The following is a 27,513-nucleotide window of genomic DNA, read 5'->3' as shown; positions in this document are numbered from 1 at the left end:
GTGAACAAAACATTTATTAACACACTACTTTAATTAAAATCACGAGTCCTATTAATTAAAATCATTTTATAGGAAAATAAATGTATTCTTTATGAGAGATGGAGTAAATATTTTCTTAAGATAAATTCTGTTCAAATTAAGTAAAACCATAAATATAGTTTTTTTTTCTTAAAAATATTTAACAGAGTTATACATTTCTAACTTGAACTGAAAATTAGTCATTAAATTGATACTGAAATTACATTAATTTGATTCATCTAATAAAAAAATGTATAATTGTTAAAAAAATTGTATAATTCGTACCAAAAGACAATGGATTATGTATAGCTTTTTTTTTTTTAAATATGTTTTGGGTTATCGTGAGTTATTTTTTATTTTTGTCTTAAAAGATTATTTTTTTTAAAATTTTAATTCTGTAAATTTGTTTTTTTTTTTCATTTTCTTTATTTCTATGAAATATTTTATTTTTTGTTATCTAAATTTATAATTTTCTAATTTTAATTCTTGTAAACAAAAACTTATAAAAATTATAAATAAAAAAAATTAAAATCTTAAAATAATTAAAACTAAAAAAATGCAAACTTATAAAAATTAAAAATTAAAAAATTTATAGGAATCCAAATTAAAAAAACTTATAAAACTAAAAATAAAAAAAACTTAAAAAAAACACAAAAAAATATTTAGACCTATTTTTTTTTCCCAAGGAGTTGCTATTGCTAAGAGTACCAAACAATTTTTGTTCATTCAGAGCTTTACTCACTCCTTTGCACGTCTCAATCTGAGTCTTCACTTCATCGTTTTTGGGATTCTCTCTCTCAATAATGGCAGCACGCTTTCAATCTGCAGCTGTAAGTTCTTCATTTTTTCTCATTCTGTCTGTCTGTCTGTCTGTCTCTCTCTCACTCACTCTTTAAGCACTGAGTAATTTGTAATATTATTCTGTTCTTGCTTTTGAGGTCACTGTTCTTTCTGCAGTTGCTGCATTAGCATTTTGGGACCATTTTGTTCTTTACCACTACTTTTTCTCTGTGATGCCATTGTTGTATTGTACTCTTCCTTGTGCTAGATCTGAAGCTGTGAGGCCAGACTCTCTCATTTCATTTCCATCCCGTGTTTAAATTGGAAGCTGGAACCTAGTTTATGCCCTGCTTGATTTGGTTGCTCTTAACCCTTTTCAGAAATCAAAAGCACTTGCAAGTTCCATTCTTTCAGTTTTATCATCAGGTTTTAGTATGTATTTGCTGTTGTGATCTGCTACTGATTCTGCTATATATGCTCCTCATTTCTGATTCTGCTTCATGTATTCGTGGCCAAGAGGATATTTGCACTGAAATTAACAATCTTTTTGGTTTTTTTTACTTCTGGGAAGTGTTTGGAAGATTTTGTAAAATTGAGGGGGAGCAAAGTGATTCGGGCTGAAATTGCCCTTGTCATTTTAAGTTATCATATCTCACATAAGTTTGTTATGATTTTCTTTTTGCTATAATTTGTCAACCTAGTAGTTTGAATGTTAGTTTGACTTGCAGCCTTTTTCCCGTCAAGTAGAGAGAAAGAGAGAGTGAGATTATGTTCACTGATTACTAAGATTGACAGGTGAAGTTAAATTGAATACTAAATTTGTTCAACATGTATCAATATGTAAGGTTTTTATTTTTCCCGTTAAAAATGGTGCATTCATCAAATCTGAAGGTATCTTTAATTGGATTTTCCTTTATCAATTTATCTTATAAAGCTACGTTATTTAATGTTTAAAATGAGCGAATGAGTTGGTTGTCTTCAGAAAAGGAAGGAACAGCAAAATCTTAGCTTAGCACCCAGTTTTCTGTTCTTATTAACTGAAGATGTGAACATAAACAGATGATGCTTGTGCTTACATGTTTGCTGCATGCAGGTACTATGCTGGTGTTCCCTATAGGGAAAGATGAAATTGAAGTCTAAGAAAGGATGGAAATCTATTGTACCACTTCATTTGAAAGGAAAATCCGCAAGCCGTTTTTCTTTATTTCGCAAAGTCAATTCTGCTGGCTATGGACCTGGCAAAACACCAGTTTATCTGAATGTGTATGACTTGACACCCATGAATGGTTATGTGTATTGGGCTGGTCTTGGTATCTATCACTCTGGTGTAGAAGGTACAGTTTTAAGCTTTTGATGTTGTATTTTGATTTTGCTTTATCTCTTAATCCAGGCATATTATGAGTGGTAGTCATCTGGCTTTTTTCTCAAATGTATCAGTACTAAATCTTGTGTTGGAGGGATACAAAATACTTTTGTTTAGTATGAATTGCATAACCAGACAACTGGGCAAGGGAGGAGACGTAGATGTTAATCCTAGTGTTATATGTTGCACCATTTCAGCTGTTGAATGTTGAATATTTCTTTTGTATTTTAGCCTTGTTTGGTAGCTTAATCTGTAAGCCTTATTCAGAAGGCAGCAGTGAGATGTCACTGTCATCTCTCCTCTCTCTTTTTTGTATCCTATATATATGTAACATTTTGAATCTAATAAAGCTGTGAGAGAAAGTGAGGTTTTGACTCCTCCTCACCTTCATTTCAAGTTGGCATCAGAGCAGGTGTCATCCGCCGTCGCCCGCCGCCGTCCGCCGCAACCGCCGCCGTCACTTTCCGGCGGCCATTTCTCCGGCGAAGCCAGGGTTAGGCTCGCCTTGGGAAGCGCGAGCCAGCCGGCCAACTCGCGTCAGCAACGGAGCAGCCACGCGCCGCCACGCGCCGCCACCGTCCTACGCGTCCTCCGGCGCGTGCAGTCCACGCGCCGCCGTCCCGGCGCCGGAATCGCGCCGCGCCTCCGCCGTTCTCTTGGTCGGCTTCTCCTGAGTCCGTTCCAGCCCTCAGCTTCCAGTTTCGTCACCTGGAACGCTACAGTCCTATTCTCTCCACCTTTTTGCTCCCTTAGGGTTTCACCTTGTGGGTCAAAATGGCTTCCCCTGGACCTGTTTTCTCCTTCTCCGGGACTCCAACCATCACAGCTGCTAAACTCAATTGGAAAAATTACCCCTCATGGTCTGCTTCCGTAGAACTTTGGTTTCTTGGTCAAGGACACCATGACCACTTGGAGAAAGCTTCCGATTCTGTTTCAAGTGACAAAAGAGCCGAATGGGAGAAGCTTGATTATCAACTGTGTGCTGTGTTATGGCAATCAGTTGAGCCGGATATTTTGGATATCCTTAGATCATTTAAAACGTGTCGTTCCTTTTGGAAGAAGGCTCAAGAAATTTTTGCCAATGATATTCAGAGCTTATTTGATGCAACCATGAAGGTTACAGCCCTTAAGCAAACCAGCCATGACATGATTGCTCATGTGGGTAAGGCTCGGGCTGCCGTGGAAGAGCTGAGAAAGTTTCTTGTGGCTGATTCATTAGAAGAAGTGAACAGGAAACTGGACAAGTTTTACATGGTCCTTATCCTGAGAAGCTTACACTCAGACTTTGATCATGTTCGTGATCAAGTACTCGCTGGGGATCAGGTTCCATCCATGGATTCTCTCATCACTAGGCTTCTCCGTGTGCCTCACTTATCGAAGGATGAAAATCCTACTGATAGTGTGGAGACGTCAGCAATGGTTGCATCACGTGGTAGAGGAGGCGGTCGCAACAACAGAGGAGGCCGCAATGGAAGGGGTGGACGTCCTCATTGCACCTACTGCAAGAGGATGGGTCACACCCAAGAGAATTGTTATTCGTTGCATGGGTTTCCTGACAAGGTTGCACAGGTTTCTAGATCAGAGAAAGCAGAGTCTAAGTTCTCTGATGAGGAGTATCAGGAGTATTTGAAGCTCAAATCTGAGAGACCCAGCAACCAAGCTCAATCCTCATCTGTACCATGTTTTTCAACAGCTTGTATCTCTCAATCAATTGAAGGTCCTAGTCCTTGGATACTCGACTCAGGTGCCTCTGACCATATTTCTGGTAATAAGTCTTCTTTTTCATCCTTTTCCTTACCAAAAATTCCTCACCTCGTCACTGTAGCTAATGGCTCCAAGGTTGCGTCTCAAGGAAGTGGTCAAGTTTCATTGTCTCCTTCCTTGAAATTAAACTCTGTTTTATTCCTTCCGCAGTGTCCCTATAATTTAATCTCACTAAGTCAATTAACTCGTTCGTTAAATTGTTCAGTAACCTTTACTGCTAATTCTTTTGTTATTCAGGAACATGGGACGGGGCGACTGATTGGAGAAGGACATGAATCACGAGGACTTTACTATTTGGAATCCAGTCCACCTGGGTCTTGTTTTGCAATCTCAAAACCCAAACTTTTGCATGATCGTCTAGGACACCCAAGTTTATCAAAATTGAAGATGATGGTCCCTGGTCTTAAGAATCTTCGAGTCTTAGATTGTGAGTCTTGTCAACTAGAAAAACATGTCAGGTCGTCATTTCCTCAAACTGTACAAAGATGTAACTCGGCTTTCTCTACCATTCATTCTGATATTTGGGGACCAAGTCGTGTTACATCTTTTGGTTTTCGATATTTTGTAACCTTCATTGATGAATTCTCCAGATGTACTTGGGTTTATTTAATGAAAGACAGATCTGAACTTTTGCCTATATTTGTGTCATTCTACAATGAAATTGAGAATCAATTTGGAAAAACAATTAAAATTTTCAGAAGTGATAATGCTAAAGAGTATTTCTCTCATGATCTTTCTTCTTTTCTGTCTTCCAAAGGTATTCTACATCAATCCACATGTCCTCACACACCACAACAAAATGGTATTGCAGAAAGGAAGAATCGTCATCTTCTTGAAACTGCACGCTCCCTAATGCTAAATTCGAATGTTCCGATACATCATTGGGGAGATGCGGTGCTTACTGCTTGTTTCCTAATAAATCGGATGCCTTCTTCTTCTCTTGAAAACCAAATTCCTCACTCACTTGTCTTTCCTCATGATCCTTTATTTCATGTCTCTCCTAAAGTGTTTGGTTGTACCTGTTTTGTTCATGATTTGTCTCCTGGTTTAGATAAACTCTCTGCTAGGTCAGTCAAATGTGTCTTCCTGGGTTATTCTCGTCTTCAAAAGGGTTACAAATGCTACTCTCCAACCATGAGACGATACTACATGTCTGCAGATGTAACCTTCTTTGAAGACACACCTTTCTTTTCACCCTCCGTGGACCATTCTTCATCTCTTCAGGAAGTTCTTCCTATTCCTTCTCCTTATCCCCTAGATAACTCAGGCCAAAATGTCAGTATTGTTCCATCTTCCTCACCAAATTCACCTGAAGTCATCTTACCACCTCTGACTACAGATCAACACAGGACAAGGCAGATTGGATCTCCAGTACCTGAAGCCTCTCCTAGTGATTCTCGTCCTTCTTCAACCAGTCCTCCACTCATGGATCCGCCCTCTCCTTCCACTTCTTCTCCTCATTCTGATTCACATTGGCCCATTGCCATCAGAAAAGGTACTCGTTCTACTCGTAATCCTCATCCTATTTATAATTTCTTAAGCTATCACCGTTTGTCTCCTTCATACAGTTCCTTTGTTTGTTCATTGTCTTCCCTTGCCATTCCTTCCACTGTCCGTGAGGCACTTGATCATCCTGGCTGGAGACAGGCTATGATTGATGAAATGCAGGCCCTTGAAAATAATGGTACTTGGGAGCTTGTTCCTCTTCCCCCTGGTAAGACCCCTGTGGGTTGTAGGTGGGTCTACACTGTTAAAGTTGGGCCCACTGGTGAGGTTGATCGGCTTAAGGCTCGTTTGGTAGCTAAAGGCTACACACAAGTATATGGCATTGATTACTGTGATACTTTCTCTCCTGTCGCCAAACTCACCACTGTTCGTCTGTTTCTTGCTATGGCTGCTATTCGTCACTGGCCCCTCCATCAGCTTGATATTAAGAATGCCTTTCTCCACGGTGATCTTGAGGAGGATATTTATATGGAGCAACCACCTGGGTTTGTTGCTCAGGGGGAGTATGGCCTTGTGTGTAAGCTTCATTGATCTCTCTATGGGTTGAAGCAATCTCCTCGTGCTTGGTTTGGTAAATTTAGTCATGTTGTTCACATGTTTGGACTGAAACGAAGTGAAGCTGATCACTCTGTATTTTATTGTCATACATCTCCTGGAAAATGTGTTTATCTAATGGTCTATGTTGATGATATAGTGATTACAGGGAATGATGCTACTAAGATCAGCCAGCTAAAAGAGCATCTATTCAGTCATTTTCAGACCAAAGATTTGGGATCTTTGAAGTATTTCCTTGGTATTGAAGTGGCTCAATCAGGAGATGGTGTTGTGATCTCTCAGAGGAAGTATGCCCTTGATATTTTAGAAGAAACAGGTATGCAAAATTGTAGACCTGTTGAAAGTCATATGGATCCTAATTTGAAGCTCATGGCAGATCAAAGTGAAGTTTATCCTGACCCCGAGAGATATAGGAGGCTTGTAGGAAAACTCATTTACCTTACCATCACTAGACCTGATATCTCCTTTGCTGTGGGAGTGGTTAGCCAATTTATGCAAAATCCTCATTTGGACCATTGGAATGCTGTCATGCGTATTTTGAGGTATATTAAGAGAGCTCCTGGACAAGGGTTGTTGTATGAAGACAAAGGTAATACGCAATTATCAGGATATTGTGATGCTGATTGGGCTGGCTGTCCCATGGATAGGAGGTCTACATCAGGCTATTGTGTCTTCATTGGAGGAAATCTTGTTTCTTGGAAAAGCAAGAAACAGACGGTTGTAGCTCGGTCTAGTGCAGAAGCTGAATATCGATCGATGGCTATGGTTACTTGTGAACTCATGTGGATTAAACAATTTCTGCAAGAATTGAGGTTTTGTGAAGAGTTGCAAATGAAGTTGTATTGTGATAATCAGGCTGCTCTTCATATTGCCTCAAACCCAGTCTTTCATGAAAGGACTAAGCATATAGAGATTGATTGTCATTTCATTCGAGAGAAGCTTCTGTCCAAGGAGATTGTCACTGAGTTCATTGGTTCTAATGACCAGCCAGCGGATATTTTGACTAAGTCCCTAAGAGGACCCAGAATTCAGACTATATGTTCCAAGCTTGGTGCATATGATTTATATGCTCCAGCTTGAGGGGGAGTGTTGAATGTTGAATATTTCTTTTGTATTTTAGCCTTGTTTGGTAGCTTAATCTGTAAGCCTTATTCAGAAGGCAGCAGTGAGATGTCACTGTCATCTCTCCTCTCTCTTTTTTGTATCCTATATATATGTAACATTTTGAATCTAATAAAGCTGTGAGAGAAAGTGAGGTTTTGACTCCTCCTCACCTTCATTTCAAGTTCAGCCTTTACCAAGTTTTGCTAGGTCATATGCTGTCTAAATAACTTAATGACTAGAGAAGGATATTTTTCTAGAGTGTGTGATAATGGTGATTTTTCGAGCCTAATGTGTGTGTGTGTCTTTTCTCATTTAATTTTTTTTACACTGATAACTTTAGTTCACTCTGAGTGAGCAAACTGGAAAATATCAATTTGTGGCTTCCATACAAAGTATTTGTTCCTATAATTTTCTGATTTCTATCTGTCCTTGTTTTCAAGTGCCCCAATTCTTCTGTGCAATCCAAACTCATCTAAAAAACAAAAAGCTGGTAATTATTTATTTCCCATCATATGCAACTGAATACAGGATAATTAGGGACTTTACATGTATTTAGCGGGTTCCATAATTCTGCAGCAAATTGCTGCTTGGATCAGCTTCTCTTTAAATGTAGCTACATAGTTTTGAATTAACACTTACATTATCTGATCAATTTTACCTGTATTTTACAGTTCATGGTGTAGAATACGCGTTTGGAGCTCATGACTACCCAACAAGTGGTGTTTTTGAGGTTGAACCTCGCCAATGCCCTGGCTTCAAGTTCAGGAAGTCAATATTCATAGGAATCACATCTTTGGATTCTACTCAGGTTAGGGAGTTCATGGAACGCCAGTCAGCAAGATACAACGGTGACACATATCACTTAATTGTCAAGAACTGCAACCACTTCTGCAAAGACATCTGTTACAAGCTGACGGGGAAATCGATTCCAACATGGGTAAATCGACTGGCCAGACTAGGTATTTTTTGCTCTACTTGTTTCATTCAGGGTGGTAATTTACTTTTTGCAGTGTGTTTGGATGGAGGGAATGGAGAAAAGGAAAGGGAATGTAAGGTTTTCTTGCAACATGAGTTTGGGAGGTTTTTACAACTAACCCTCCAAAATTTCATGTTTGAGAGATTTCCAAGTTCTTTTCCTTCCTGCCCCTTGCAACTGATATGAACGCACAAGCTAATTGCTTAGAGGTTATTAGCTAGTTAATAAGTGGTTGTTACTCGTAGTTCCATTGGTTTAGAATTAATGGCATAGTTAATAATAGTGTATGTGTATGAATAGGAAAAGGTCATTGTAATGGCATCGTTGACTTTGTGAGAAGTTGATCATTGGAGTTTATCCTTCTTAACACCAATTAGAAAGGTTACTTCACTGATCGAGACTTTCAACTTCCATCTGGCATTGACATTAGGGAAGCCATCTTCTAATCAAGTGTCCTTTGATGATATTCCCTTGGTGGAATTCTAGTTCTTTTTTCTTTTCCTGTCTTGTCTCAAAACTGTAATTCTTCAAATCTTCCTGTCTCATCCACTATTTTCTTCTTTTTCTTCCCCTTTCAATTTGAAGTGCATCTGCAAATCTCGTCAATGCTAGTGGTTCTTTAATTTTATGCTTAAAATTAAACTTGTCAAAGCTCATCACTGCCTAGTTCTTTTTCTTCTTTTTTTATCTTAAAATTCAACAGCCTAGCCATTTTTATTTTTTTTTACTTTGGTAGGTGATTTATGACTTTCATCACTCTTTTCTGGACATCTCTAGATTGACATGAATTTTATGCTGAGTAGCCAAACTTATGTTTGTCATCTTATGTGATCATGGATGATAGCGGTTTTTTCTTGTATTTTTTTCTCTATTCTTTGTTTATAATACTTCACTTGCACAAGTGCTTTTCTTAGTGTCCTTAAGGGCGCCTTTTATGTTTGTCTAAAAATTATGTGGGATAGCACATGACACGTTTTAATCTGGACCATATTAAATCCAAACATTATTATATGGTACATTAGGGGAAAACTAGTATGAGTTATTAGGAATCATACCCAATATCATTTATGTTGACTACTCTTTGTGGCAGGTTCAATTTGCAATTGCATTCTTCCTGAAGCACTAAGGATTTCTGCTGTAGCGCATGATCCTAATTATCAGCCTCATGATAGTGAAAAGAGAAGGCTTCGAAGTGGCTTCAATTGCTTGTCCTCAATCTCAATGCGTCAAAAACACCTTTCCACATCTTCACTGTTTCTACAGTCACCCATAAGAGGCTGCTTGTCGTCGTCATGGCCCTCCTCGGAATTGAGAAAATCCATTAACCGTTCCTTGAAAGAAAGATAACCGAGCTTTGAGAAGGTAGGAAATGAATGATTGTAAGAATCTTGTTTATGTAAGTAGGATTTGGTTTCATCACATAACCTCATTTTCTTTTATTTTTCTTTCCTTGTCTTTTGCAGTTAAACCTGCCCTGTTTTTTTATTTTTTTATTGTGGTGACTAAGAATGATCCTTTCCAAGCTGTAGAAGAAACTTTATAAATGAGCATCACCACCATCTGCTGTGCTGTATTATTATTATTATTTTAATTTTTGTACATACATTAGCATGTAAAATGATGCACCAACAACTTCAATCTAATTTTATGCAGAGACAATTGACTGCAGATGGTCATGCACCGTAAGAGTACTGGACCATTGATATGATTTTTAAGGTAGTTGATTATAAGAGTATTATACACAGTGATTTATAATTGAATAACACGGTAAAATTCGTTTACACAGTCAATGCACAAACACATTATTTTCTTATATAATTTTACAATTCAAAGTGTACACAATGCGTCCTACACATTTTCTAAACTTGATATTCACCCGTCATGATATATAGATGGAATACATGTCAACATTTGATCAAGGAAATTAATCATAAAAGATAGCTTAAACTATAAAATTAATAAAAGTCAACTTAAATATTTTATATATCTATGATCTTCCCTGCGCCCGGAAGCTTCAGCACTTGTTAAAATTAAAATCATTACCAGGTTACAAACTAGCAACCTAAATCTCCCCAAGCAAAAAATAAAATAATCAGAATCAGCAATGATATTGTAAACCACCTCATATTGGAGAGAATCTCCCTGGACGTGGCAATTTCTCATTGGATCATTCTCTCGTGGAAATTTACACCAACATATCAGTAACATTGTAACAATGTCACTCTTTGTCTCAATATTCTGCCATGTCTCTCACAACTGACATTGTCCTCCCTCAAGGTTGATTGGTGAAGAGGGTAGTGCACGGATCGTGCTACTAACGTGGGGCTGAGATTCGTTGGGAACTTGTGCCTACCTTCACTGAGGATCCAACAGTGAAGCCACATGTTGGAGATTGAATAAAAAATCTCTTTATAACCATCCTACCTACCCTTCTTCCTTCAGTTTTGTGTTTCCTCTTGCCAACTCACATTGGAATTGTTTCTTTTCTTCTCTCTCCATTACTTCTTTCAGCTACATGTTTTACCATCTAAAATGCACATATAAAAAATATAAAAGGAATAAAAGATGTAGATGAAGTTACTCTGAGCACTGAGAGTCATATGTATAGAAATCATTTCCTTGTCATCTCTATTTATAGAGTTGAGTTGGAGATTTTCATACATGTGCCTCTTCGTCGCTCAGATTAACTTCATCTTGGTCTCTTCACTCCTTACCATTTTTTGTGTGTCTGCAGTTTGTTGATGGTGATACATGTAGTTGCAGAAGGTCATGGAAAGACGTCATCATAATAAGCTTTTAAATGGTTTTCATTTATTGTTGATTGGTTTAAGTGTGTTTGGCCTTGCAATTCAATATTGTTTTCTGCTTTAAAGCTTATATCCCTTTAAAGGTCGCTACTCATGGCTGGAGATAGTACCTAAAATGTAGGTTTTATTTGAGTTTTGGATCTAGGCAAAGGTAGTTAACTAGTATGCTAAGTTGAAGGGATGGATTGTATATGTTTTTATAATATTGGATGAGTTTATTTAAATTTTTAAAAAAATAATTTTCAAATAAATGTTTTTTATATATGTACTTTTTGAAAAAAATAGATAGATTTTATTTTTAAAATTAAACAGAAAATTATTTTTTTTAAGTAGAAGCATATTAGACAAAAACATTAAAAAATAGAAAGTAATTTATTTTATTGAAATAAATACTTATTTTAATAAATAATTTTAAATAAATTGTTCCATTATGAATGACTATGACCACTTTTTCCTATGGAGATGGTGCACTTATAATGCTATGTTTCTCGTCACGTATATTGAAAAATGTTTCAAAGGGTATTTTCTCTTGAATGATTCTGTGTCGTGCTTCTGTCTAGTGTGAGACTGCGACCAGAAGTCAAGTTAATTAATTTCATTAGCCATTCCTAGCTCACCTTTCATTTCTCCATTAGCCACATTACTCAACAAGACTTATTAGCAGCTGCATACTGACATGAAAAATTTTCATGTCAATCATCCTTTGGTCGTTTTTTTTATCAGCCAAGACAAAGAAATATTATTACAAGAAAATCTACTACCCAGAGAGCTACATGATTCGCCATTAAACAACAATAATCATTTTCATAATCTTCTAAAGATAATTTGCATACCATATTGAGGTGTCACAGTCATCAACAACATTGGTCCGTGAGCATATGTTGGTGATACAACAAAAGAATACCTCTGTAGCACCATGGCAAGTACAATTTTCATTTCAAACAAAGCTAAGTTTTGACCCACACAATAGTTAGGGCCTAATCCGAAGGGAAAATATGGAGCTAAATGCTTTCGAGGCTCCACAAATCTCATAGGATTGAATCCAAGAGCATCTTCTCCCCATAACTTAGTACATGATGAGCTGTTGTGATAGATAAATATAGTTGTGTACCAACAGGAATCTAATTGTTCCCTAACTGTACTCTTTTAATTGTTTGCCTTGCCAATGTCCCTGGATTAGGGTAGAGTCGAAGTGTTTCTTGAAGTATCAAGTTCACCTATATTGAGTAAAAGCAGGAGCCAATATTATTATTTTCTCTAATGATTATAAAAGGGACAAAAGTTAGATCAAATTGTTTAGGCATTTTTCATATTATTCGATTTCTAATTAAAATTAGAGTTTTATTTTTATAATTTATATTGACCTTTAATGCAAGCTTTTTATTATGTAATTTATCAAAATAAAACTCGAATTCTAATTAGAAAATAATGCCCCAAAAAACCTAAGAATTTGTATATAAATTTTGAGCTTATAAAAGTATTTAGAAAATAAGACAATAATAAGGCATACACTTACAAGTTTTAGGTCATTTAATGTTTCTGAAGTTGGGGAAGTATTAGGTCCTAAAAAACTGAGTACTTCCTCACGTGCCTTGCTTTGCCATTCTTGATTTATCCCTAAAATATTAGTTAAGTGATATGATAGGAAAATGTGTATAGACATCAAAATATTAGTTAAGCAATACCATAGGAAAACAAATGTGTAGAGAGAAAGTGAAACGAAATGTAACTCCTAGCTCTCTTCAAAGTGCACCAAAGAGAGTAATTAATACACTCTATAACTACTTTCTTCAACCAACTCACACCTCACTCACATCCTAAAAACTATCCAATATTATTTTATTTTATTATTTTTATTTTTCAAAAAATTAAGAAAGGAATAGAGTGCCTTTTCCCCACTAGTAATAAATAGAAGGTTTAAATATGTATTTAGTTCTTTAAATGTGAGTCATTTTTACAATCATCCACTATCTCAACTATCCTTAACTTTTGTGTGTCATTGTTGATAAATTTGAGAGAAGACATCAACAAAGAAAGCAAGTTCTCTGAATTTTGTTCTGCTTTATGGCTGTCCTCAATCAACACTTGAACTGATTTGCAGGTTTTCTTCTCTAATCTCTTTCTTTCTCTGTTTTTCTTCGTAGGCAAAAACCTGCATGAACATATTGTTTCAGTTTATAATATTATTGTTAACATAAAAGGAAAGATGAAACAATTATACACGGTGAATTGGAGGTGGTTGGATTTTATTAGAGATGACAAAATTGATATGGTCCGATGACTCTTCAAAAAAGCCAAACGAAGCTGCAAAAAAGCTGGCCTAAAAAGAATTGGGTCAATTTGACCCTGCTTAAAGGGCCAAACGGGTCAGGCTAGACCCATAAATTCTTGGCAACAATTTTTTTTCCTTTTAAAATTTTTGTAAACTTAATAAAAAAAAAATAAAGTAGGCCAAGTGGGGCCACAAAAAATATGACAGCCATGTGAATTTCATCAGTTGGTCCAACGAGCCATGCGGAACTGACCCATTTGAGAGTTCTAGTTTTTGTCATATGATAGACACTTCTGTTTGCAAGGGAGACAAGATGGTAATGTTCTAGTAAATCAAAAATCTCTTTTCCTTCTTCATAGTTACTCCCGAAAGCGACTTTGGATATAATATCAGATGTAAGGTCGTGGAGATCTTTACTCACTTCAATCTCAAATTCATCAACACCTTTGTTCTCATCTTCCCACTTGTAAAACATTGCTTTTTGTGCTATCTATAATTTGTGGAATCCAATACTGATACAAATACATTTTAGTCACGGAAATGTTAGTTTTATAGAATTCCATCTCAAAGACTATACAACACTATAAATGGTAACTATTATGCCATAAAATCCTTGAAACTCATTGGTTGGAAAGGAATCATCGTGCAAAGTTAAAGAAAACGTTTGCCAGATAAAGGTTAAGTGAGAAGGGTTAACGTTGTATTTTCTATCACACTCTTTCTAAAGTACTTTTATCTTATTGATTAAAATCTATTAGAAGCTCTGAATCAAGAGTAAAATTTTATTAAATAAGACATGACCTATAGTTTGTTAAAAAATGTCACTAACATTTTTCAAGGTTATTTAACTTTTAACTAATAACAAATAGTTTGTTAAACAATGTGGCTAATATTTTTTAAAGTTAATTTAAACATATTTCGTATGAAAAGAAATTATTGTATAGTAAAAAATTATGTTTCACATAACATATCTATACAATTAATAAAGAAAATATCTCTTTTTTATGTCCACAAATTTTAGACAATTTTATCCTTTATCAATTTTTAAACTTCTACTTTCTCCTAATAATTATTCACTATTCTCATGTTGTAACTTTCTTTTTTTTACTTCTAAATATTTTGTTTTTCTTTCTATTTTTGTACTCCCTAGTAATATATAATAACATTTTTTTTTCAGTTTACAAGGAAGAGTATCAATCACTTATAACCTAATGATATTTTACAATAAAATAAATTCTCATAGATGTGAGTATAAAAAGATTACCTTAACCAGCTATTGCTCTATGCACAGTCCATTCCTCTCCTTCTCCATAAAACGGTTGCCGAAGGATTCGGGTCTATCCTCTCAAACCATTCACCCGTTTTCAAAAGGATCTCCTTAATCATATCCGGGTCGGATAGTACCAGCTTTGGTTTCGACCCGTGCCAATACAGAACAGTTTTCCCATACGTGCGTGACCACTTGTGATAGAATAGACACACACGCTCGAGGGTGTCGTGGCACAATGCCATTGGACGTGCGATGACCCATGGCACCTAGATGATTGAATAGGCAACTCTGGCAAGAAACACTAGAAGCAGAACAAGGATCACAAAGTAGAAGATGATGATGCATAATTGTGGTTCTTAGCTAGAGTATTGAGGAGTTAATCAACGTTTCTTAAGGTTCTGGTATAAAAATCAGTGATGATGTTATGTTTGGTACATATATCATGATTATTCCTATATTCTGAATCTTTATAATTTATATTTTGATGACACTAATTATAACTCGCATTGCATTTATTATAATTAGTGAAGTACAAATCATGTGATATAGACCATGTAGATTTATCGGGAACTCTTAGGAGGACATGTAAAGATGTTGCAATTGGCTAGTGAGGCATATGTCTTGCCATGATAATTATTAATTATTTATTATCCCCATGTCTTGACATCTTGAATTCTGATGACACAAAGCAATTCCTTTTAATTGAAAAAGACACTAATCACATATAAAAGGCCACATGGGTTAACGGAAAATCGTAAGATATGTGACAATGATGCAGTGAGTGACGACGTATCAATCCGGGTTCATAAATACAAAGATTGAAATAGCAATTTCACACACGTAAGTAATAGTTACTACTTGCTACTCTGGCATGGAAAATGTTTACATTATATCAAACATGTCTATGTGTGAGAGATGAAGGTGAGTAAATATTTAGCTTATACTTGCAGTAGCCATGGAGATATCTGGCAAGTTGGTCAAGTTGACACATGACACAATCGATGTAAGAATGACAAAGTAAATTAATACAATTACTCATGATGATAAATTCGTCTTAGAATATTTGCAGTTACAATAAAAGAAAAAAAAATCAAATAATAAAAACCTTATATATCTATTCAATTTTTAACTTAAAAATCTAACAAATTAAGTATTAATATTTGTTGATAAAAAAATATTTATGTTTTTTCCCGTATTTTATAAGATGATTGGTTCCTCACACTTTGTTACTACTAATGCATCAAATCTCTCTCCAAAAGGAAGTGAATAAATTAAGAAAAATTTTGTTTTATGCTGAAATAAGGAGAATAAAGACCACGGATGCTTAGAGCATCTTTAGTGGTGAATTTCAATTTAGGATCTTCAAACATTTTTTCATAGATTCCATAATGTCATATGTGATTTAAGATTTTTTTTATTTTTTGTTCTAATGATAAATCTCATTTTAAAATCTTAAGTCGGCTTTTGTAAACCTCAACTTTTGACAACAAGTTCATTTTTTTTTAATATTTTTAATATTTTTTCTCTCAACTCAACAACCAACACTCAACCTTAGTCTTTCCTTACTTTTTTTTTTTCACTTTCTCTTTCACTCTCCACACACTCTCATGTTTCCTCCTCCCTCTTCACATTTCTCTTTCCTCTTCTCCTCCCCTTCTTGTTTCCTCCTCTCTTCCTCTCCCTTCATGTTTCCTCCACCCCCAACCACCACCGTCCTTCCCCTTCTTTGCCCCCAACCACTACACCCCTCTTCTTCCTTTGCCCTTAACCACCATGTCCCCCTCCATTTCCTTTGTCCCCAACCACTATGAGTCCCCCCTTTTCTTTTCTTTTCTCCACACATCTCGACGTCACCACACATTATCTAAACATTGGCAAGGGTCATCCCCCATACCTCGACGCTGTGACGACCTACATCTCTTCAGATTCTATTTTTTGTTCCCTTTCCCGTTTGTTCTCACATGAAACTATTAGGGAGAGAGAGTAAAAAATATTTTATTTTGATAAATATGTAAATCTTCAAGGATCTTATAGAAGATCCCTTCTCCAAACTGGAGATCTTGACTTCTCCTTTATAGGAAGATCTGCTGAAGACAAATCTTGAGCTCAAGATCCTTGTTAAAGATTCTCTTAGATGACCAAGAAGTTATATCATTTGTCAAGGGCTCCCATATATATGCTAAACCGTACTGATTCTCTAGCTTAATTTGCATATTTATTATTATTATTATTATTATTATTATTAAGGGAGAACAAATAAAATAATTAAAAAAATACAAGTTAAATACATTTAATAAAAAAAAGTGATAGAATAAAAAAAACTAACAATATAGAAGTAGTGGAAAGTTCCACGTGGTAAGAAAATTTTGAAAATTTAAGAAGTAGTTTAAAGGTAAAATTATCCAATAAAATGTGGACACAAAATGAAAGTATCCTCTTTATTTAGACTTAAATATGTTTTTAGTTCTTCAAAGTTTCATTTTCTTTTCATTTCTCCAAATTCAAAGTTATTTTTTTAGTATGTAAAATCCATAAAATATTCTTTTTAGTCCTTGTGTATAGCACGGGCCAAATATAGAATAATAAATTTGTCACTTGCAACAACTTTTGACTATTAAAATTTTATTTTGACTATCACAATCAAGTCAATAAAAAAATTAAAAACTTATTCATCGCTTTAAAAACTGTTTTATTTTTTTATTGACTTAATTTTGACAATTCCAAATCATCAGAAAATTTTACTTTAAAGTATAAAATAGAAAATCAAATTATGGCGATAAAAAATGCCAAAAATTGTGAATTTTTTATTTCCTGTTTGACTTACACTTTGGAGAAAGACCAAAAAAAAGACTCACATTTAAAGAATTAAATACATATTTAAGCCTTTTATTTATTACTAGTGGGGAAAGGCACTCTATTCCTTTTTGAATTTTTTGAAAAATGAAAATAATAAAATAAGATAATATTGGATAGTTTTTAGGATGTGAGTGAGGTGTGCTTTGGTTGAAGAAAGTAGTTATAGAGTGTATTAGTTAATCTCTTTGGTGCACTTTGACCAGAGCTATGAGTTACATTCATTTCACTTTCTCTGTACACATTTGTTTTCCTATCATATCACTTAACTAATATTTTGATGGAAAGAGGTTATGTTATAATTGAGGGATAAAAAGTTTAAGAAGTTGAGACTAAAGGACAATTGTTAAACTTCATATCCCCTTTATTAATGGTATAGATTAGGGGAGAGAGACACTTCATCATGTCTCTATATATTTCAACTAAAATAAAAAAATATCTAAAAGTTTAAAAAGGAGTAACAACATGAGAGTAGTGAGGATATTTAAAAGTTTAAAAACTAATAAGGATAAAACATTCTAATGAAATGTGTACATCAAATGAGGATATTTCCTTTATTATTAGTATATAATTACTACTATTATGGGACAGAGGCACTACGTGTCTCTCTAAATTTTAAATAATAAATAAAACAATTAAAAATAAAAGTTAAATGCATTTAATAAAAAAGTGATAGAATAAAAAAATTAATAATATATAAGTGGTGGGAAGTTAAAGTACGTTAGAAGAAAAATTTGAAAATTTAAAAAGTGATTTAAGGATAAAATCTATCAAATGGAAGTATATCCTTTGTTATTAGTATAAATTATTACTGGGGAAAAAGGTACTTCATGACTCTTTAAATTCTTTGAAAAGTAAAAATAAAAATAATAATGAATAATTTTTAAAATGTGAGCGGGGTGTGAATTGGTTAAAGGGAGCAATTATAGGGATACAAAAAGAAATTTGAAAAGAGTTTTAGGGATAAAATGAAAAAAAAAAAGTGTATATAAAACATTATAATTCCTTTATTATTATTATTATTATTATTATTGTTCCACTGTAATGTGGTAGCAATGATGCCTATGATCATGTTGAAGAGAATATGTTGTTAAGCCTAAACGTCGAACTCGAAGAAGCAACAATGCATTGGATGGTGTGGCACCCATATGATAGTGATAGGCATATAGTACGTAGATGGGCATGAGATTAATGCAGATTGATTAAAAGAAGCAAATATGCTTGCAAAAACTTTGGTATATTTTCTATTAATTGAATTGGGGAAAAGGTGCATGCCGGGTTCCAGCATTGTTCACTGGATTGTCCAGAGTTCCTGAATGCTATATGTATATAACAATTCATTACTTTGTATAACAAAAAAATCTAGGAGGAAAAATGATTGTTGAATGGAAAAAAGATACAAAATAAATAATAGTAATATATAAAATGTTATTTTATATAGAAAACTGTTGTAAGATTTCAAATTTTTTTCACCAAAATTAGTGTTTATTTTTTTTAATAATTAACTTTCTATATAATTGAATATGAAATTGCATGTTTCAGTATAGAAAAATTATAATTGAATCAATGGTGTTTTTTAAAAATTGCAGTAAAAAAAACATGGTTTTTTATTTGATCTCTATTTTTAAAAGGATTTAATTTTATTCTCATGAGAAAATTTCCATATTATCCCTGCGTTAGTTTATTTATTTATTTTATTAGTTAAATATCCATAGATTTTGACACATTGTGCCATGATTTTGACGATGCTCGCTGTTCTTTTTTTCTTTTTTAGTTGGTGTATTTATTTATCATGTAACCTGTTTATTTATTCCTCTCATGTGACTTTGTAATACTATTTTATGCAGAGTAATACCCCTTGTACTCCATTTATTAATAAAGTTTTACTTGTAAAAATGTTAAATATCTAAGTAATTGGAGACAAAATGAAAACATAATGATATTAAATAATTAATATGAAGTTTAAAATAAATAGAGGAATAAAAACATAATTAAGTAATTAAAATTCAATTTTAATAATAAATATAAGACTTAAATACTATTTTAGTCCTTCTAAAATGAATTTTAATTTTTGTTTTTGTAATAAAAATACAATAAGTTTTTATCATTTGAAAATATAAAATCACTATTTTTTATGATTGAAAAGTTAGTAAATTTTGGTATTAGTCCTTAATTATAAAAATTATTTTATTCTTAATTTTTTTTAAATATGAAATTGTTATTTTTGCTCTCTATTAATGTTCATTGTAAGTAAATAAATAAAATTTATTTTTAAAATATTTAAAAATGAAGGTTTCACATCCTCCTAATGATACTAGGTGCATACACTAATAGGAGTCAATAGAGAATAACTTGACTTTCTATAAAGAAAATAAGCTATTAATTAATGAGTGTCACATGATAGGTAAAACCAAAAATAGTAATTTTATATTTTTAAAAATGAAGCCTATAGAAGATTTTTTCCAAGGAACAAAATTAACTAAAATTTACCCACTTTCTAGGAATAAAAGTACCCAATATGTTTATGTTTTGTGTTGAATTTAGGATCCATTTGGCCGAAAGAAAGATGAAAAGTAGAATAGTTGAAAATAAGAGAACAATACCTAAATGGAAATAAGTGAAAAATAAAGTAAAAAAATGTGTTTTAGTTTTTTATCAATAAAAAGAAATAAAAAAAATAGAGTATGGAAATAACATTGATTATTATAATATCAACAAACTTATCATATATCATATATGACAATCTAATTGATGAAAATATAAAAAAAAATACATTAAAGTGCATAGACTCATAACTTACATTTTATTAATAATTGTTAAAATATCTCTTCATAGGCTACATCAAATGGGTTGGAGTATAATATTGCAGGAAGTTTGGTGTTTTATGTACTTCCTTCGGTTTTAAATATAAAAAAAATAATCATATTTTTTTAAAATATAAGCAAATTTTAATTAATTTGATCTTATGTAATGATATTATCTCCTAAATACACTTTATTTAATTGATGTTGTGTTTTCACTAAATTTTTCTATTATTAATATCAAGTTCCAATGAAGTATAGTGTAGGTAAAAGATTATTTTTTTAAAGGAGATTGACACAATTAAATGATGTTTAACTAAATTTCTTAATAAGCATAAAAGTATTTTTTTTTATTTGAGACTATACAGATGGAGTGAAGTGTAATATTTAAATAAGTTTGGAGATTGGAGTTTAGTGTCATTCAAATAAATATGAAGGTAATATAATATAATTTACTCTAAATAAAAAAGAGCAAAGTACCTAGATTAGTTTGTTGTTATTTGCATCTCAATCCAATTTAAAATTGAAAGAGCGCACACAGAATAAAAATTGGATACCATGTAATGACATCCCATTGGCTGGTTTTGGAAGACATAGATTACCAAACAAATAACTTGAGTCATTGATAACATCAAATCAAATGGTTCACATTTTTTTGTGCTAGTCTGGTTGGATCCTTGTTGGGTTAGTTTTGTTGTTGTTATCCACATCTCAATTCAATTTAAAATTGAAAAAGTGCATGTTGAATAAAAATTGGATACCATATAATGACATCTTATTGGCTGGTTTGGAAAGACACGGATTATCAAACAAACAATTGTGGGTCGTTAATAACATCAAATCAAACCGTTCACATTTCTCTATTCTAATCGTGTTGGATCCTCCTTGGATAGTTTTTTTGTTGTTGTTGTTATCCACATCTAAATTCAATTCCAAATTGAAAGAACTCATATCGAATAAAAAATAGATACCTTAAAATGACATTCCATTGGTTGGTGTGAAAAGACACGGATCACCAAACAAAATAATTATGAGCCATTGATAACATCAAATCGAACAGTTCACATTATTTTATGCTAGTCTAGTTGGATCCTCGTAAAGGCTTCCAAAACTTTATAATGTGGAATCGTGCTAACACACTCTCCATCTACATCTTACCATCACTCTCACTTGTGATTATTCCTACCACATGAAATCCACACTATAAAATTTATCACCTCTTATTGTTCTCACCAATTAGACTATTAGGCTCTGGAAGGTTCAAGACTGACCTTCTCCACACTTTTAATTATTTTTTGTTGCGTTGATATCTTTTCTTGTTTTTAAAAATTTTGAGTTCTTTTTGTTTATGCTAGGTCCATGAGTTGGGCAACATAGCTTCGTTCATGAACCTTCTCTACAGATATACTCAAATGGAGTTTGTTGACCATGTCATCTATTTCTCTACCCTCTCCTTTATTCTTTGCCATACTCTTTGTTTCAATTATGGACACTAAACATCTTCAACGATTGTGATTTCCTTGATTAATGAAATAAGGTAAGAGTTCTAACTCGTGTTATGATAAATTAACTTATATAATAGTCATAGTTAAATGATTAATATACATCATTTATAAATTTACAAATATAATTTATTTGATAATCACCCTTATTTTTTATTCTTTATTAATCAATAAAATAAAGTTAATTATGTTTTTAATGTTTCAAATTTTATAGTTTTCCACTTGATCTTAATTCTAAACCCGATGAGGAGGAGGAACCAATTTCTTGCTCCGAGGAAGCAAGTGCCAATGTTGGTGGAAAGTGTGAAACCAGAGCCGCAACTTCTGCATCAGATGACAACATTCGAGGTCGAGCAGAAGCTGCTATCATTGACAGAGTCAACGTTGTTGAACGAGGATCTGACTTTGAGAATAAGTTTTATTATTTGGAACTTACTAAATGTTCCATGAGGATATAATTTAATTTATCGATTTTAATATGACACATACATTATATGTTTTTAGAAATTAATAAGGTGTTAAATCAAAATTGGTCATGACAAGGTATACTTGGTGGTGGTGATATATGAAAAAAATTGAGAATTTATATTTTTGTTAATTAATTTTTCCATGTTTTGATCGATTTTATTTTCTATTACAAGATAAAAAGATCTGATAAATGAATTGGAAACATTTCATGAATTTTATTTTCTTGAAATTTAATAATTAATATTAACTACTCATTATAACCATTAAGTCTTTAAAAAATAAATAATAAAATAAAAAATAGCTCAAATAATTACTTATAAACTAAATTAATATTTTCTATATATATATATATATGGATGAAATCTGTATGGGGAAATTTTATCCCTCAATTATATGTGCCAAAAAAGTAACCGAACCATACAAAAGTTGACACTTGTGATTTCATGAGCTATGACAAAAAAATTAAATTAGATTCTTTTGTATTTAAGTATTCAAAATATAAATATATATTATATAAAAAAGTAGACACATAATTCATTAAAAATTATATCTTTTTCTTAAATTAAATGAATAAATTAACTTTAATAAATCTCAAAATAGTATATCACATTTAATTACTTTTGTATAACAAAAAAAAATGTAGGAGGAAAAATGATTGATTGAATGGAAAAAAGATACAAAATAAATAATAGTAATATATAAAATGTTATTTTATATAGAAAACTGTTGTAAGATTTCAAATTGTTTTCACCAAAATTAGTCTTTATTTTTTTAATAATTAACTTTCTATATAATTGAATATGAAAGTGCATGTTTCAGTATAGAAAAATTATAATTGGATCAATGGTGTTTTTTAAAAATTGCAGTAAAAAAGATATGGTTTTTTTTATTCGATCTCTATTTTTAAAAGGATTTAGTTTTATTCTCTTGAGAAAATTTCCATATTATGCATGCGTTAGTTTATTTTTTGTTGGTTAAATATTCATAGATTTTGACACATTGTGCTATGATTTTAATAATGTTTGGTGTTTTTTTTTTCTTTTTGAGTTGGTGTATTTATTTATCATGTAACCTGTTAATTTATTCCTCTCATGTGACCTTGTAATACTATTTTATGCGGAGTAATACCCCTTGTGTTTATTAATAAAGTTTTACTTATAAAAATGTCAAATATCTAAGTAATTGGAGACAAAATAAAAACATGATGATATTAAAAAATTAATATGAAGTTTAAAATAAATAGAGGAATAAAAACATAATCAAGTAATTAAAATTCAATTTTAATAATAAATATAAGACTTAAATACTATTTTAGTCCTTCTAAAATGAATTTTAATTTTAATTTTTGTAAAAAAATATAATAAATTTTATCATTCGAAAATATAAAATCACTATTTTTTTATCATTGAAAAGTTAGTAAATTTTGGTATTAGTCCTTAATTATAAAAATTCTTTTATTCTTACATTTTTTAAATATGAAATCGTTACTTTTGCTTTCTATTAATGTTCATTGTTAAGTAAATAAATAAAAATTATTTTAAAGAAATTTAAAAACAAAAGTTTCACATGCTCATAATGATACTAGGTACATACACTAATAGAAGTCACCAGAGAATAACTTGACTTTCTATAAAGAAAATAAACTATTAATTAATGAGTGTCACATAATAAGTAAAATCAAAAATAGTAATTTTATATTTTAAAAAATGAAGCCTAAAGATTTTTCCAAAGAACAAAATTAACTAAAATTTATGTACTTTTTAGGAATAAAAGTACCCAACATGTTTATCTTTTGTATTGAATTTTGGATGCGTTTGACGGAAAGAAAAGAAAGGTGAAAAGTAGAATAGTTAAAAATAGGTACGAGAACAATATCTAAATGAAAATATGTGAGAAATAGAATAAAAAAATGTGTTTTAGTTTTTTATCAATAAAAAGATAAAAAATTAGAGTATGAAAATAAGAAACTGATTATTATAAATCAACAAACTTATCATATATCATATATGACAATCTAGTGGACGATAATATAAAAAAAATTACATTGAAGTGGATAGCCTGATGACTTATATTTTATTAATAATTGTTAAAATATCTCTTCATAGGCTAGATCAAATGGGTTGGAGTGTAATATTGCAGGAAGTTGGAGTTTTATATACTTCTTTCAGTTTTGAATACGAGAAAAATAATCACATTTTTTTCAAATATAAATAAATTTCAATTAATTTGACCTTATGCAATGATATTATTTCCTAAATACACTTTATTTAATTGATGTTGTGTTTTCACTAACTTTTTCTATCATTAATATCAAGTTCCAATGAAGTATAATATAGGTAAAAAAATTATTTTTTTAAAGGAGATTGACACAATTAAATAATGTTTAACTAAATTTCTTAATAAGCATAAAAGTATTTTTTTTTGTATTTGAGGGTAGAGAGTTTGTAGACAAAGCTCGAGGTAGAGGTGTAAATTACTCTTAAAAAATATGTTATCAAGTTTATAAAAATGGAGAGAAGTGTAATATTTAAATAAGTTTAGAGATTGGGGTTTGTGTCATTTAAATAAATATGAAGGTAATATAACATAATTTACTCTAAATAAAAAGAATGCATTACATGGACTAGTTTTGTTCTTATTCGCATCTCAATCCATTTTAAAATTGAAAGAGCGCACACATAATAAAAATTGGATACCATGTAATGACATCCCATTGGTTGGTTCGGGAAGACATAGATTACCAAACAAATAACTTGAGTCATTGATCACATCAAATCAAACGGTTTACATTTCTTTGTGCTAGTCTAGTTGGATCTTTGTTGGGTTAGTTTTGTTGTTGTTATCCACATCTCAATCCAATTTAAAATTGAAAAAATGCATGTTGAATAAAAATTGGATACCATATAATGACATCTCATTGGCTGGTTCGGAAAGACACGGATTATCAAACAAACAATCGTGAGTCATGGATGACATCAGATCGAATCATTCACATTTCTCTATGCTACTCATGTTGGATCCTCCTTCGATAGTTTTTTTGTTGTTGTTGTTCTTATCCACATCTGAATCCAATCTAAAATTGAAGAACTCATATCAAATAAAAAATAGATTCCAGAAAATGACATTCCATTGGTTGGTGTGAAAAGACACGGATCACCAAACAAAATAATTATGAGTCATTAATAATATCAAATCGAACGGTTCACGTTACTTTGTGTTAGTCTAATTGGATCCCCGTAAAGGCTTCCAAAACTTTATAATGTGGAATCGTGCTAACGCACTCTCCATCTACATCGTACCATCACTCTCAGACTTGTGATTATTCCTACCACATGAAATCCACACTATAAAATTCATCACCTCTTCTTGTTCTCACCAATTAGACTATTAGGCTCTCGGAGGTCCAAGATTGACCTTCTCCACACTTTTAATTATTTTTTGTTGTGTTGATATCTTTTCTTGTTTCTAAAAATTTTGAGTTCTTTTTGTTTATGCTAGGTCCATGAGTTGGGCAACATAACCTCGTTCATGAACCTTCTTTATAGATCTACTCAAATGGAGTTTGTTGACCATGTCTTTTATTTCTCTGTCCTCTCCTTTATTATTTGCCCTACTCTTTGTTCTAATTATGGACACTAAACATCTTCAACAACCGTGATTTCCTTGATTAATGAAATAAGGTAAGAGTTGTAACTCATGTGTTGTGATAAATTAACTTATTTAATAGTCATAGTTAAATAATAAATATACATCCTTTATAAATTTATAAATATAATTTATTTGATAATCACTCTTTTTTTTATTCTTTATTAACAAATAAAATAATAAATTATGTTTCTAATGTTTCAAATTTTATTTATTGTTTTTTGTAATTCATTAAAAACGCACTTGCAATTTAACATTTATTAACGTATGTGAATTCAACATTTTCTGTTTATAATAATAGCTTAGTGGCAATGGGAGGGTGGCGATTTCTAGCTCTAGCAATGGATTTGTGAAATGCGCTCATCTTCCTCCCACAAAAGTTGCTGAACAAATGCACTCTTCCAATAATGAGAAAACGGTGAAGTTCTCCATTTGATCTTAATACTAAACTAGATGAGGAGAAGGAGGAACCAATTTCTTGCTCCAAGGAAGCTCGTGCCAAAGTTGGTGGAGAGTGTGAAACAAAACCCGCAACTTCTGAACCAGATGACAACATTCGACTAGAAATAACTATTATTAACATAATCAATGTTGTTGATCGAGAATCTGACTCTCAGAATAGGTTTTATTTTTCGAAAATTATTAAATGCTCCATGAGAATATAATTTAATTTATCAATTTCAATATGACACATACATTATATTTTTTGGTGGTGATATATGACAAAAATAATTTGAGAATTTATATTTTTGTTAGTTCATTTTTCCGTGTTTTTATTGATTTTGTTTTCTATTATAAGAGAAAAAGATCTGATAAAAAAATTGGAAACGTTTCATGAATTTTGTTTTCTTGAAATTTAATAATTAACATTAATTACTCATTGTAATCATTAAATCTTTAAAAAATAAAAAATAACTCAAATAATTACTTTTAAACTAAATTAATATCTTCTTATATAGATATATTTGAATGAAATCTGTATGGGGAGATTTTATTGTTCAATTATATGTGCCACAAAAGTTAACCGAATCATACAAAAGTTGACACTTGTGATTTCATAAGCAATGACAAAAAATTAAATTAGATTCTTTTGTATTTAAGTATTCAAAATATAAATATATATTAGATAAAGAAGTAGACACTTAATTTCATTAAAAAATATTTTTTTTTCTTAAATTAAATGAATAAATTAACTTTAATAAATCTCAAAATAGTATATCACATTTTTTTATTTAATTTTCTCTTATTTTATTATTTATTTCTAAAATAATTAGATACATAAGTATCTATACATTACATGAGAATGGGACAATTGTAATTTATAACTAAATATTATAAAATTGAATTCTTATTAAATTAAATTCAAATAATTTATTTTATAATTAATATAATTTTATAATTAAATATTTAAATTAATTAATTTATTTATGTTTTGTCGATCTATGTGAGAGGGTGAGTAAATGTTTAACTTATAACTGGCAGTAGTGATGGAGTTATTTTGCACGTTGGTTGCATTGACACCTGACACTACCAAGGCAAGAAAGACAAAACATATTATAATTACTGGAATTCATCTTTAAAGAAAATTGATGAAACACATTTTTCATTTGCAGTTAATTACAATTAATGACTTAAACAAGCCTAAACCTTATCCATTGATTTTTCAAAAAAAAAAAAACCATCCTATCCAATTGAACCTTTCAAAGCCAAATTTGTGAGCTATAATGAAGTTTGCACCAAAAACATATTTAATTAACCCTGAATATTATCATCATCGTCATCATGTATGCTTTGTTTGAATTAAAGTACAAAATATGTTATGCTTTGTT

The 27,513-nt window shown here is 31.7% G+C and overlaps 1 protein-coding gene and 2 long non-coding RNA genes across 10 annotated transcripts; all 3 read left to right on the top strand.

Moving 5' to 3' along the window:
- The first annotated feature begins 705 nt into the window (after positions 1 to 705).
- Positions 706 to 9,903, top strand: LOC114384689 (deSI-like protein At4g17486). 8 transcript variants are annotated; one of them, XM_028344414.1, is made up of 6 exons: positions 714 to 848; positions 1,067 to 1,224; positions 1,892 to 2,132; positions 7,762 to 8,049; positions 9,157 to 9,428; positions 9,720 to 9,903. In XM_028344414.1, exons 3-5 carry the CDS (start codon positions 1,922 to 1,924, stop codon positions 9,411 to 9,413), a joined length of 756 nt encoding a protein of 251 aa, XP_028200215.1. In that variant the 5' UTR covers positions 714 to 848; positions 1,067 to 1,224; positions 1,892 to 1,921; the 3' UTR covers positions 9,414 to 9,428; positions 9,720 to 9,903. The 8 variants fall into 8 exon arrangements, with proteins under 8 accessions (XP_028200216.1, XP_028200213.1, XP_028200215.1 ...); XM_028344413.1 differs by lacking the exon at positions 9,720 to 9,903 and adding an exon at positions 9,530 to 9,657; XM_028344415.1 differs by lacking the exon at positions 1,067 to 1,224 and having other exon boundaries at positions 706 to 848.
- An 11,114-nt stretch (positions 9,904 to 21,017) lies between these two features.
- On the top strand, positions 21,018 to 22,055 carry LOC114383191. Its single transcript, XR_003660419.1, has 2 exons — positions 21,018 to 21,606; positions 21,786 to 22,055. It is a non-coding gene; the product is annotated as an uncharacterized LOC114383191 (long non-coding RNA).
- Positions 22,056 to 25,191: 3,136 nt separating this feature from the next.
- On the top strand, positions 25,192 to 26,400 carry LOC114383260. The gene is made up of 2 exons (XR_003660442.1): positions 25,192 to 25,719; positions 25,986 to 26,400. It is a non-coding gene; the product is annotated as an uncharacterized LOC114383260 (long non-coding RNA).
- Positions 26,401 to 27,513: the final 1,113 nt, after the last annotated feature.

This window comes from Glycine soja, chromosome 14 (assembly GCF_004193775.1).
Source record: "Glycine soja cultivar W05 chromosome 14, ASM419377v2, whole genome shotgun sequence".
Taxonomy (NCBI): Eukaryota; Viridiplantae; Streptophyta; class Magnoliopsida; order Fabales; family Fabaceae; genus Glycine; species Glycine soja.
The sequence above is the reverse complement of the archived record's forward strand: the minus strand, read 5'-3'. Positions and strand labels throughout refer to the sequence as shown.

Excerpts from the sequence above, each read along its gene's own strand:
- LOC114384689 (XM_028344415.1), top strand. The coding sequence starts at position 1,922 with ATGAAATTGAAGTCTAAGAAAGGATGGAAATCTATTGTACCACTTCAT. Across the intron at positions 2,133-7,761 it reads CTATCACTCTGGTGTAGAAG|TTCATGGTGTAGAATACGCG; the intron begins GTACAGTTTTAA and ends TGTATTTTACAG. Across the intron at positions 8,050-9,156 it reads AAATCGACTGGCCAGACTAG|GTTCAATTTGCAATTGCATT; the intron begins GTATTTTTTGCT and ends TCTTTGTGGCAG.